General features: G+C 39.0%; 2 protein-coding genes across 2 annotated transcripts in view; both read right to left on the bottom strand.

The window, feature by feature from the left end:
- The window catches only part of LOC126354971 (dehydrogenase/reductase SDR family protein 7-like), a 31,423-nt gene extending 26,890 nt beyond the window's left edge, over window positions 1-4,533 (bottom strand). The window contains exon 1 of the mRNA XM_050005055.1: window positions 4,209-4,533. Coding sequence (XP_049861012.1) covers window positions 4,209-4,358 — 150 coding nt within the window. The 5' untranslated portion in view covers window positions 4,359-4,533. The remainder of the gene's footprint in view (window positions 1-4,208) is intronic.
- A 2,091-nt stretch (window positions 4,534-6,624) lies between these two features.
- Window positions 6,625-14,722, bottom strand: part of LOC126354972 (cytochrome P450 4g15-like) — a 332,675-nt gene continuing 324,577 nt past the window's right edge. Inside the window, exon 7 of the mRNA XM_050005056.1 lies at window positions 6,625-6,694. The gene's annotated coding sequence lies outside the window, so the exon portion shown is untranslated. The remainder of the gene's footprint in view (window positions 6,695-14,722) is intronic.

Raw genomic sequence — 14,722 nt, forward strand, 5'->3', positions numbered from 1 at the left:
GTTCCCTGGGAGAGACAAATAAATGTTTGCTGGGCAGAACTTGGAGAGTGTTGGAATCTATGGGAGACGATTCATGAATAGGCACTCATCAATTTTTATATGAAGTGCACACATTGTAGTATACAGTGGAGTACTAGTGAAGCTGCTATTGCACTCTTCTCATTAACAATGGGTACAAGAGTACAGTTCTGTCACTGGATCACCCACCACAGTACTAAAAGGCTTAAGTTTTCACATTCTGCATTATTCTAGGATGAGGCTTCAATTATTATACTGCTTTCAGCAACACTTTGAATTTGCAGCTGTTGAACTAACAGAGTTAGAAACCTATAAGGAGTTAATCATTGTGTGTGTGTGTGTGTGTGTGTGTGTGTGTGTGTGTGTGTGTGTGTGTGTGTGTGTGTGTGTGTGTGTGTCACTCAGTGGCAATGGGGACACTTTCTTCTGCAAATTAATTGAAGTCCTTGGAAGCCAAAGCCCCCCCCCCCCCCCAAAAAAAAGAAACCAATGTAATAATTTGTGGAGACATGAATATTAACACAAGTGTTGAATCTGATATTAGTAACAACATCCTAAACATTTTGAGCACATCTGGAATGGCAAAAATGCTAAAACCACTACTGTAAGGTTTCAAAAAGGTCAACATCAGACTTAGACAATGTACTTGCATATATCAACAGGGAAAATTGTTACACATTTATGACATCTTGGCCTTTTTGGATCATTACTGTCTGAAAATGAAGCTAAAGGCTGGTCTCGCAAAACACACAAAAACTGCATGTCAACATAAGGATATTCTCAGCATATAAAGTGTATGCTTTTTATAGGGCATTGGAAAATCAAACCTGGGATGTGTTGTATATGGAAAACACTGTAGCTCCTATATTCCTAAAATTCTGTGCGTTGCTTAAATTAATTTTTGTGGAGACATTTCCAAAAGTAGCCTAACAAATTCAACAGTAGCAGCTAAGGCAAACAGACGGATAACTGCAGATATTATACAGATTAGCGAATTATGCTAGTAAATAGAATCTATTTAATGAAGCACAGTTTGGTATCGAAAATGAGAGAAGTACAATATCAGCCATCACAAAATTGGTAGTCTGTTTGAAGCTGTTAACAAGGCTTGTGTTACAGGCATATCCTTTGACTTGTCAACAGGTTTTGTTAATGTTGGGCACAAAATACTACTAACAAGTTAGAAGCACTAGGTGTAAGAGGAACAGCAAATGATTATACCAGTCTTACTGGGAAAATGGGTGCAGAATATAAAAATATTTCACACATCTGATAATTTTTTATGTGAGACAAGCAGACAGTATGATGTATGAAGTAGTAGTTCTCTTTGTTAATGACAGCAAAATCATGATCACTTATAAAACATCAGAACTCCTATTAGGGAAAGCAAATGAAACTTCCAACGATTTTACAACAAGGCTGTATGTAATAAATTAACAGTGAACATAAAGAAAACAAATCATATGCAACTCAGCATAAACAGAAAACAAATTCTGTAACATTAACCATACGGAACATATTTGTAGATTGTGTAATAAGCACAAAGATTTAGGGATGAACACTGAGAATCAATATGGAATGAACAAAAAAAGATGGTGGCAAAAGAATGTCTTCAGCACATTTTGCTCGTAATGTTCTATCATCAGTTTGTAACGGACAGCCAATGCCTTGTGGTGACATCATTCCTATGTACACTCATTTCTTACCTGTGGGATTCTGTTTTGAAATCAAAGGTAAAAAAAAAAAAAAGATAAAATTTTAAATAGGAGAAAAGGCCCTGCAGAATAGTAGCTAGTAGCCAGGCTCACTGTAAATAACTATTTAAAAAGAATTACATGAATACACTGGATCAACAGGAATGGTTGATACGAGTCATTGGCTTTGGCCAGTGACAGTGGTAATGGATGTTGTTACATCATATTTTATGCACATATTCACAGTTTTGTTGTTATCTAGTGAAAAAAAAAACAATATGGTTGTGGTTATAGATTGATCTATAGCTTTGCCATAGGTATAGGTTAGGTTTGAACACAGTTTGGTTACGAGATGGCTATGCCAATGAATGTGACACTAAAAAAGCCTGGTTGTGGAGACATCTGATCTGTAGTTTAGCACATATGGAAAAAAATTGCCAAAATACATGTTATAGTCACCATGGTTTATAGCATTTGTCGGATGTTTTCTGTTTCACTGATCAAAGCCGTATTGAACATTCCTCTATATCCAGTACAGCTACCAAACTTTTGTACATGTCACAGAAAACATTACTTAGTATTTCACTAACTGTTCTACATACAATCTTAGAATAAGAGCCAGTCTGGACTTACATTTACCAAGAAAAAACCAACAAAATAACTCAAAACTGGGCCATCCCACGAAAAGTCAGGTTTGCCTGTAAGGCTTCCTGTTCCTTTGCTTACAGGCAAATCAACACAGCTTGCACCATCAAACCTTTGTTGTATGTTTTTTATATTCAGGTCTGTGTTCTTTTGCTTTCATGCTAATACTTCAATATCAATTCTACACATGTTACATCCATAAGCTTGTATGTACCAAACAGCGCTTCCTATCAGGAAATAAAATCGCATAATAAATTGTCCAGTGAGATTAAAGATTACTAAAACATCTGTTTAAATAGGGAGCTAAAACATTTTTCATAAGTAATGTGTACTACATAAAAGGGAATAACTAAAACACCTTGCCATATTACAATACTGTAATGCTTTTGCAAGAAAATCATGTGCCAGGATCTACAGTACACTAGAGTAATGCTGTATTTTATGAGCATGGAGTCAATTTCCTGATTAGAGTTAGTGCAAGGAGCACAGCAGCAAGTTTATGGTTCTGGATCACCAATGAGCATCCTTCAGAATCACCAGTGAGTATCCTCAAGTGTAGCAATAAACAGTACAACTGAATAAGGCCATGCAGCTCTTAAGACATTGGCTCCATATTTGAGAGGATAAAATTTGTTCTATCCGACAACTGTGGCTTAGGTTTTCCTCAATAATTTCAGACAAAAGCTAGATAGTTTCATCTTCATGGCGACCCTAGCCTCATAAAAGCATACTTGCATAGTCAGTGTTTAAATGTAGATTACAGACCTACTTATTTTCATTGTATTATGACGACAAACCCAATACCATTGTACGGTGATAGATGGATAAGTAAACAAGTAAAATGCACAACAATAAAATAAAATCACCAAGCTGGAATTGTACAACATGGAGTAATAGACCATTATTTGCTGCCATTTAGCTTGAATGATGCAAATTACCTGGTATTAAATATAGGTAAGCTGCTATTGTTATTGGAAACTATACATCTTTATGTCCATGGGAAGAGGTAATTTCAATATATTGATGCACCACCTCACTTCGGAATTAATGTGTACAAGTAACACAACGTGTAACTTCAACTGTTAGAACGGACAGGAAGGGTGACAACTTCTGTATAATGCAGTAACCAGCTCTCACGCCCACCCATCGAGACTGGAGGTTGTTACTTTGAGCAGTTGTTATGCCAATAAAAACAAACTATTACTCATTTCTGAACATTAGTTTCTAACCATGTAGACTCAGTTTAGGATCCCCTACCTAACATTTTCTTCCATCTTGTCCTCTCAACTGGCAGGTCCCTCCCAAACAAGGATTTGACTCCTATTCAACGAACCCTGCTTTCAAAGCTGAAGGAGCGTACACAGTCTCAAGCCTTGAATTAGTATCCTCTACTAATTATTAAAATATTTCTATTGGCTGCAATAGAATTTTTCTGCATAAGGTAAACAGTGACTTGCTATTTGCCTCTGAGGTCTTCAGTCCCCTAGAACGTAGAACTACTTAAACCTAACTAACCTAAAGACATCACACACATCCATGCCCGAGGCAGGATTCGAACCTGCGACCGTAGCAGTCGCGCTGTCCCGGACTGAAGCCCCTTCAACAGCTCGGCCACCGCGGCCAGCACTTGCTATTTTCTCTATCTCTAATTTAGTGGTAAATTACAAACACGCTAAAGTATATAGATTCAAAAGGAAACACTAGAAAGCAGCCATACCCAAAGAAGAAACACTCGCAGTAAGAGGCGATACAAATGCGGAAAACTTCCTATTGTGTACACATGAAATTACTACCCCGCAAAACTTAAAGCTTCTATCATCGAAAATTTACAAACTCTGCCATACAACATACCTTGTCTCTTAATCTATGTTTAAGACGGCGCCTCTGCATTGCATTGTAGGCAGAAAATATCGAAAACGGGACAAATGTAACTGAAGCGCAAACAGCAGCCAGTATTCGCCATACAGACATGTCTTTTATTTCACTAACTATACTTCTCATTGTCGTGGCCCTTCGCTGCTTACTTTATGACATGCACCTCTCATTCGTTCTTATGCTACCGTCATCAATCATCACGATGGGAACATTAACCTAACTTCGTTTTTGACAGATCATATTGTTTGCAATTTATCGAAATTTTGTTTCATATCGATGTATCGATTACGGAATACGAAATAGTAACATTTGTGTATAGAGAAGGACAAGGCTGCTTGTTTACTATATTTTTATTTTTCCTGATCGGTATCGAAACTACATGCTCCTCGCCAACAGATCTCTAGAAGATACATAGAATTATACTACCGTATACAACATTATATGTTAAAAGGCTGATTCATACTACGTTACTGTGTCAATTTTGGATGGAGAATAGCGCAGCTGTTTTAATAAGTTACACTGTAGAAAATACTGCAACCAGCCACAAGTTTTCTTGAAATGATTTTATTAGGCCGTTACTAGTTTCAGGCTTGAGTCCATCGTCAGATAGTAGCGTTGACTTCTTGCAAGTTTTACATTTGTATTCTAAAATATGGCAAACTTTTTGTGATGCATGGTTTACAAAAGAGACTTTTCAGGAAGTAAGTAAAACGTATAGAGCGTATATAAGTGTAACGCTATGTGTCCACAAAAACTTTGTTAAATTTTAGGACCCAAATGTAAAATGAAAAATCTTTTGTAAATTATGCGTCAAATGGTGGTGAGTTCACGCTATAAGGAACATCAACACGACGTCACTTCCCTTAAGGTCCGTCTATACGCAAAGATCTGTTTACGCAAATATCTGTGCATGCAATAGATCGCTGCAAATATGACGTGTTCACGCGACACAAGTTCCAGTCGATTCGCCCGCAGCCTGTCGAAAAAAAAAAAAAAAAAATCTGTGGCAAAGTGGCAAGCGACTGCGCTCTCGTACCACCAAAGTTTATTTCATTAGTTCAGAAATTGAGCGAGCTGTGACAGGCTCGCATTAGATGTCGTGTGCCTGGGTTCCGAGCATTATTCACTGGCGTCACTACCGGAAACGTGAATCGATTGTAGGTTGTCGCTGATTATCCCTGGCACAGCGACTACTAAAGTACGTCTTGCGCACCGTTGGGAGGTTTCTATCTCACCATTTATGATCGTTCCACCCAGCTCACCCGCACCCTGAGGTACCTTGGCCTCACCTTCGATCGTCACCTCACCTGGATCCCTCACCTGCTGACCATCCAGCAGACAGCCCATTCCCACCTCTGCCTCCTTAAACTCTTGTCTGCCCGGACATGGCGACAGCATCCTTCCACCATCCTCCACACCTACAAATCCCTCATCCATCCTATCCTCTGTTATGCACGCATTGCCTGGATCTCCGCACCCACCCGTTTTTACAAGGCTCTCCAAATACTCGAACGCCATGCACTCCACCTTGCCTTCCGCACACGCCTTCCTTCCCACACACGGCTCCTGTATGACCTCATCCCCTTCCCCCACATCCTCCTTTTCCACCAACATCTCCGCATCCTTTACACTGTCTGCAGGCTTGATCCCCTCACCTCCTGGTTTCCTTCTTCCTCTCCACCCCACACCCATTACTGTGCCTCTATCGCTGTATCCCTCTCTCTCTCCACCTCCGTACCCCCCATCTCCTTCATCAGGGCAATTACCAGCACCTCCCCCTCCCAGATGTTGAACTTCACTGTGACAGCTACCCTTCCTTCCAACTGTAACTTTGCCTTGTTCCCTCCCCAAGACCCCCTTTTTCCCTTCTTTCAGAGCAGATTTTTCTCCTTCCCTCCCTGAGTCCCTGCACGCCTTCCTCGGCTGCTTTCCTGCCACATCCTTCCCTCCCCGCCCATCTGCCCCATCTCCTCCCCTCTCTCCCCTCTTCCTTTCTCCCCCTCTCTTCCCTTCTTCCCTCCTCCCCTCACTCCTCCCCTCCCACCCTTCTTCCCTCCTCCTTCGTCTGTATTCCCCTGGAAGATCGTCTCTGTTTGCTCATCATCATCAGTGAACTATGACAGCGTTGTATTTGGTGCTGTTCTGTTCTGTTCTGTTTTAATTATGTGCTGGACTTGCACATAGTGTTATTGTCAGTGATTGTTATGTGCTACACCGTTTGTCGATACTTTTATGGTCCATTGTGTGGTTTTGTTTTGTGTGGGCTAATTTTTTTAATGTTTTAATCTCCATTTTACAGTCTTTCCTTTTTGTCTGTTCTCTTTCGTACTGTTCCCATTTTTTATATCTATGTACCCCACATTTTCTCCATTCTGTTATTTTAAATGTCTTCTTTGTATAATTACTGTCTTTCGGCTGAAGAGCAGCACATATACTGCTGCCAGTCCAACCCAGATGGGGCACTGAAACACAATAAAAGAAAAACGTTAGGAGAGCAGTAAGATCCAGGCAGCGAGTCATAGTGCACTAAAGGGCATTACGAGCCGAATTTTGAACACAGTGGGCCAGCTGGTTGTTAGTTCTTTTTATGTTCAGATTTGGTGAAGTTGGAGTTGCAACATAGAGCTATGCACAGTGTCCTCCTGTCTATGGCTGCGGATTTGTCTGGACTTGATATTCTATACTGTGTGCGACTGGGTGCTGGGAGCTGGACTGGATATCTCCAGGATTATCAAATATCTGCCACACTGTGCGCTTATTGTCACTATTTCTCATACTACGATTCGTCTGTCCCCATTGCCTGCACTTGGTGGCTTGCTGAAGTATTTGTTTGACTGTAATTATCTAAGCCAAGGTTCTGCTTCAGATTGTTCATATTTCTGATAAGTAAAATTTGGCTATATGTATAACTGTACTAGTATTTTCAGTGTTTCAAGCATTTTGCATTTAATCGTTTATTTTATATTTGTTACTTTAATAAAAAATGTTCCTGTATTTACGGGGAGTTGGAACGTCCTCTCCCAACAATGTTAAAGTTAGTGACTTGGCTTCCCTGTGTTTCATGAACCACTGTAGCCATTGACATGAAACTTCTACAGGGCATTAAACTGTACATTCTGAGTCTACTGAATTACAATAATTACATTTCAGCCACTGCTTTAGGAAATACAATTTTTTAATTACATAGTTAGAATTTTGTGTACCTTTTTTGTATGTTATTCCACACAATATTAATTATACATAACATTATGTTCTTCTTTTAGTAACTCACTTAGTATATGCTTATTTTTTTAGTTTTAGTCACTTAGAAGCACCCTGCACCATACTGTGTATCATCCTCTTGATCTTTTACTGTTTTTTTTCTTCCTGGACTCCTTAGTGGCCAATCGTGCCGCATACTCTGCTTTATCAGTGCAAACCTTGTCCATCCGTTCAAGTTCTCTGATGCATTTTCCTCCAGGATTAATTCCCATATGCTGTAGCACTTTCACCATACCAATGTTGCCATAATTAAAAGCAATACCAGTATCACTGATCCCTCCCCCGTTTAGTGTCTTCATTCCAACAAAAACATTTTTTGATAAGCGAGTCCATATAAGATTACTGAATGACTCATTAGGATTTTGAGACTGACCATGCAGACATTTCTTCAGTCATTCAGGATTTGCCAGGTATCTGTAAATAGGTTATATGATATCCACGACTGTTGGCGGGATGGAATGTATGAACTGTTTTAGTACTGGGCATTGTGGTAATTGCACCATGAATCAGGTCCATGAGGGCAAAGGTGGTGTACTGGTTTTTCATCAGTTGACAGTGTGTAAGAAGGTAACCCATTCAGCCTGCTTCATTTTCAAGAAATCCTCAGTATTATTTCTAATGGCCATCTCAAAATACTGTTGTAGTTCATCAATCATTTTGTCTGTCACCCTTTCTCTTACGATTTTACCATCAGAAAGTTTCTTGTCTCTCAAACTTTGTTTCAACTTCCTCTTCCTGGTGCCCATCCTCTTCTGGACATGACCAACACATTCAAGTTTTGTGACAATCTTCTCACCATAAGGCTGAGTGGCTACTACACTATTATATGCTTTTGAGTCTTCATCACCTAAGAACTTAGTGTAACACACTCCTCTTTCATTGATAGATCGACTAACATACCACCACTTGTTCCTTCATAATTTCTGCTACAGATATGCCTTTCATCATTCCCTTATTTACACTTGTAACAATGTTTGGTTAAAATCTGGAAATCTATTACCTTTCCAGCATCCACACTGGTCACCATAGCAACAGAATTTTTAGAACTGTACCCATACTTCTGCTATGTGGCGTCAAAAGCTTCCGGTATGTCAGACATACCATCATTTATTTCAACAGATTCGTTTGCAGCCCCCTTCATTGACTCACATACAACAGATTCCACAGCAGGTCCAATAATCCTGCATACCTGTCGACTTTACAAGGTGGCTGTGGCATATTCATTGTGGCACACTTTGTTTCTGCTTGCCAATAGCTCTCAATCCATAAAACCACCTAACATGCACTTCAAAAATTATCTTTACACTTATCAGAATTCTAAAATGAATTAGTATATCTATAACTGGCACAGTTAATAAGTTTCCTGGCTAGTTCATTTGATACCTCACTGTCTTTATGTAAACTAACTGGTCCTCCACATATTTTACAACACTCACATTCACCTAACACACCTGTTAGGATGTGTAAATCTATCAGAATGTAACATAAATTACCATTTACATCGCTTTTGTTTTGAGAAAACTGTGTATCACAACGTTTTATTTTAATCTTTGAAGCACTAATGGGTGTTTCTCTAGATACTGACAAGTTTGCTTGTATTTCATTGTCAGTAACTTCACACGCCACATGTTGAACACCATGTTTCCCTTTATTCGCAAATCTATTACCATGGAACCCACGTTTCTTAAAAATACTTTGTTTTGGTGCCATACTTTACTTTTTGAGAGATTTACCAATCTATTCATCACTTTTCCTCTGAAAAACATTAGTACTTCGACATACAACGCTTGTTTATACTATGAAACGATACAATACCGTTTTTTTCAAGAGTGATACCCATACAAACACGTAATTTAATGTTTATAATACGGAAATCCACAGCCTATATAAAAAGTTACCGATTTTATTATATCTTGAAGGAATGCACGTAAAAATTCTAACATTTTGAACCGGTGTAGGTTATATTTAAAAAAATAAAATAAAATGCTTCCCATGTATTGGAAAATTGCGAACTTTATAATGAGATAAAAATCCAAAAATCTGAAATATGTTTTAGATCTACATCTACTTCTATACTCCGCAAGCCACCCAACGCTCTAACTCCCCTTAATGTATTAAAATCGTGTTGTGGCTTTACATGTCTAAATACCTTGGAAGGAGGCATTGCTTGTAAGATCTAAAAGTACTGCCTTTCTGGGGAAAGCTTTCATTTTCTTTACATAATTGTCTGCTTCACACAAGGTTCCTTGCCATGTGATTTGGCTAAGTTACTGTCAGATCTTATTCCGAGCACTTATTAAGTTTTCATGTATCACATTTTATTTTGCTAACTGCCTTAAGAGACCTTACTTTCGCCACTGTTACACATTTTATGTTATGTAAATTTGGTTAAGGGTAAAATTTTGGAATTTCGTGGAGGATTAAGAGGCCTTACATTGACCATTCCTCGAGATGGTGGGATTAATATTTGCTTAACTTGTTTGTTTGGTCACTGTTTCACCTAAATGGCGTTTGTTAACAGCCTTGTGTGGTCTTCTGAGCCTGACAGTCAGGTTTTCAGCGGCTGGTGAGTGTGCGGCTTGATTCTGTACACACCACTTTAGTGTTTATCAGCTACCTTTGAGGCATGTCCATGATTGCCTTAGCCTGCTGATTTATGCTGCCTGCCAAAAGATTTTAAGTAGTGGCTATATTACTTTCTGTGAATTATGGGTGGCTAGGTTTTCTTAAACAAAGCACTGTCTTGGTTATTATGTTATGCAAATGTTTCTAAATGTTTTAACCATAATTACTATCTGAGGCTAACTCGACATTGTACTTACCTCAGATATGGATAATCTAAATCCATTCTGCTGTTTTGGTGCCTAATAAGATTTTCAGTAGATTTACACTGAATTTTAGCAGTGTATTTGCTCTTGTGTGCGTTAAGGGCCTGTTTGATAGAAGAACTGCCAACTAGTTTCCCAAAAATCCTTTGAAGGCTTTCTCACTTTTTCTTAAGTTGCTTTAAGAGATTGTTGTTGTTACACTTCGAATAGTTTGTTTTATAAGGAAAGAAGTTTTTAAAAACGTTTATACTGTTTATATTTATTCTTGCACTGAGTTTTGTGGCATGTTATGATAAAATCATTCGTTGAAGCAGTTTATTGGTGTAGGCAGTTAATTAGCCTTACTCTGTCACTCATAATTATTTGTGGTTATTGTATCAATTTAATCATGCTATAATGTGGTGGTTAAATAAATGTAAGCTATCAAATGACAAATAATGCTGCTATTCTGGGATCGCTCTTCCATGCTTACCTTGCCCTACCCCATCCTGCGTTCAGTGACTTAATGGAAAAAAACTCTATTATGGTGTGTGTTCACAACTTGAAATGTTAAGGAAATGCAGCCAAAACACAAGGTACAGAAATACTGATCAAACTGGTCTAGACAGTGGCTGCCTAAGTGAAGGCAGTTTTCGCTCATAAATTTAGTTCATGAGTTGCAGGGTGAACCCAATGACTGGCATAATTATGTAGGTGTGAATTTGGAAACGTCTACTTATCTTTTAATGTTCATAACTTCTAATTAATGTCGGTTGATTCTTACAAAGCTGAAGAGAGCAACCAGCCACTATTAATACTGTTATTTACTGAAGTAAATAGCGCCATAACCGGTTTAGAACTGATAAGTTCATCATCAGACAGCTGTTCACATGATTCTGATGATGAACTTGTCAGTTCGAAACAGCTAATGGCGCTATTTACTTAAATAAATAGCAGTCTTAATAGTGACTGGTTGCTGTCTTCTTCTTTGTAAGAATTAACCTACATTAATTGTACACAGCCACAGTCTCACTACGTCAGTTTTAGGCGAAATAGCATCATAAGTTCCTGTGTAACACAGAAAATCACTTGTATGAGGGAATCAGTTTCTCTACATGTGTGGCTAATGGTCACTTTAAGATTCCTGGAAGCACGAATTATCGAGATTTTGCTACTCCAGTTTCGAAATAAGGCTTGAGTGACATCATACCCAACACACTGGAAGCTGTTTATGCTGTTCTGAAAGATGATTTCAGGAAATTACGTAAATTACTGTACTTCAGTCCTGACGAATTACAGATAATATTTTTACTGTTTTAGACAAGTTTGAAACACAGTATATTCTTAGAAATTATGTACATTGCCTATGAGCTACAATCTAGTTTCTGTAAGAGTTAGGGTTTTCAATTCTACCAGCAATCTGTTGAAAACTTTTGTAGTAGACTATAAAACTTTGTTATTAACTCTAGATAGGGGTTCATAGTCTATCTGGAAAGTTTTATTTCTAGTATTGGTGGAAATGATTTCTACAGTTCATCTTGCGCTAGTGAATTCTATGATTCATCTCTAAATCAGTCTTATGAACCATGCAATGATTTAGGAAGTTCTATAAAACAAGTGTAATAATGCTTTTGTTCTTGAAGGCACTGTTGCAAGGTACTCCATTACAAGCTTAACACAATATTCTGACTGCACTCTTCTGTGAAACAAATATGACGACTCTCTGGAGAATTGACATATATTTGCTGTTTCAAAATTGTCTGTGTGCACAGATGAGAAACTCTAGACTGAGCAAACAGCTAAAAACAATTTTGTATGCCAGATTATGGCAATCTCCTATCCACACACTCCAACTGTCTGTGCAGACGTTATTTGGCCTCGCAGATTTGAGCAGTTTTGCTCAAACCTGCAACTTCAACTTCCAAGTATTGCACACATCTCGTTTCTGCACATACTTCCTGTTAACACTCAATGGTCTGTCTGACCAGAAGTGATTTGCACTGACAGATCACTGCATGTTGACAGTCTTCCAGATTAGTAACAAATGACGAAAGTGTGATTATGAAATACCATCCACAATGCAAAAAGTCAGAGTGTAGTACTGGAATTCAGGAACTAGTAATGATAAAGTTTATTAACGGCCAGAGAACACTTCATAAAGTATTTTCTTAATCAGTTTTGTGTGACAAACTGCTGACAAGTGAAACATCATGTGAAAACCTTTACATTTATTTACTAGCAAATGTATTATAAAAAACAATTCAAACAATATTTATCTACATCTACATTTATACTCCGCAAGCCACCCAACGGCGTGTGGCGGTGGGCACTTTACGTGCCACTATCATTACCTCCCTATCCTGTTCCAGTCTCGTATGGTTTGTGGGAAGAACGACTGTCGGAAAGCCTCTGTGCGCCCTCGAATCTCACTAATTTTACATTCGTCATCACCTTGGGAGGGGTAAGTAGGGGGAAGCAATATATTCGATACCTCATCCAGAAACGCACCCTCTCGAAACCTGGCGAGCAAGCTACATCGCGATGCAGAGCGCCTCTCTTGCAGAGTCTGCCACTTGAGTCTGCTAAACATCTTCGTAAAGCTATCATGCTTACCAAATAAGCCTGTGACGAAACTCGCAGCTCTTCTTTGGATCTTCTCTATCTCCTCCGTCAACCAGATCTGGTACGTTTCCCACACTGATGAGCAATAAGCAAGTATACGTCGAACGAGTGTGTCGTAAGCCATCTCCTTTGTTGATGGACTACATTTTCTAAGGAATCTCCCAATGAATCTCAATCTGGTACCCGCCTTACCAACAATTAATTTTATGTGATCATTCCACTTCAAATCGTTCTGTACGCATACTCCCAGATATTTTACAGAAGTAACTGCTATCAGTGTTTGTTCCGCTATCATATAATCATACAATAAAGGGTATTTCTTTCTATGTATTCGTAATACATTACATTTGTCTATGTTAAGAGTAAGTTGCCACTCCCTACACCAAGTGTCTATCCGCTGTAGATCTTCCTGCATTTCGCTGCAATTTTCTAATGCTATAACTTCTCTGTATACTACAGCATCATCCACGAAAAGCCACATGGAACTTCCGACACTATCTACGTCATTTATATATATTGTGAAAAGCAGTGGTCCCATAACAGTCCCCTGTGGCACACCAGAGGTTACTTTAACGTCTGTAGACGTCTCTCCATTGAGAACAACATGCTGTGTTCTGTTTGATAAAAACCCTTCATTCCAGCCAGACAGCTGGTCTGATATTCTGTAGGCTCTTACATTGTTTATCAGGCGACAGTGCGGAACTATATCGAACGCCTTCCGGAAGTCAAGGAAAATAGCATCTACCTGGGACCCTGTATCTAATATTTTATGGGTCTCATGAAGAAATAAAGCGAGTTGGGTCTCACACGATCGCTGTTTCCGGAATCCATGTTGATTCCTACAGAGTAGATTCTGGGTTTCCAAAAACGATATGATACTTGAGCAAAAAACATGTTCTAAAATTCTACAGTAGATCGACGTCAGAGATATAGGTCTATAGTTTTGTGCATCTTCTCGACGACCCTTCTTGAAGAATCGTTTGGAACCTTCCGTTCCTCTAGAGACTTGCGGTACACGGCTGTTAGAAGGGGGGCAAGTTCTTTCGCGTACTCTGTGTAGAGTCGAATTGGTATCCTGTCAGGTCCAGTGGACTTTCCTCTGTTGAGTGATTCCAGTTGCTCTTATATTCCTTGGACACTTATTTCGATGTCAGCCATTTTTTCGTGTGTGCGAGGATTTAGAGAAGGAACTGCAGTGCGGTCTTCCTCTGTGAAACTGCTTTGGAAAAAGATGTTTAGTATTTCAGCTTTATGCGTGTCATCCTCTGTTTCAATGCCATCATCATCCCGGAGTGTCTGTATATGCTGATTCGAGCCACTTACTGATTTAGCGTAAGACCAAAACTTCCTAGGATTTTCTGTCAAGTCGGTACATAGAATTTTACTTTCGATTTCAGTGAACGCTTCACGCATAGCCCTCCTTACGCTAACTTTGGCATCGTTTAGCTTCTGTTTGTCTGAGAGGTTTTGGCTGCGTTTAAACTTGCAGTGAAGCTCTCTTTGCTTTCACAGTAGTTTCCTAACTTTGTTGCTGAACCACGGTGGGTTTTTCCCGTCCCTCACAGTTTTACTCGGCAAATACCTGTCTGAAACGCATTTTACGATTGCCTTGAACTTTTTCAATAAACACTTAACATTGTCAGTGTCGGAACAGAAATTTTCGTTTTGATCTGTTAGGTAGTCTGAAATCTGCCTTCTATTACTCTTGCTAAACAGATAAACCTTCCTCCCTTTTTTTAATATTCCTATTAACTTCCATATTCAGGGATGCTGCAACGGCGTTATGATCACTGATTCCCT

Source organism: Schistocerca gregaria, chromosome 3, assembly GCF_023897955.1.
Source record: "Schistocerca gregaria isolate iqSchGreg1 chromosome 3, iqSchGreg1.2, whole genome shotgun sequence".
Lineage (NCBI taxonomy): Eukaryota > Metazoa > Arthropoda > Insecta > Orthoptera > Acrididae > Schistocerca > Schistocerca gregaria.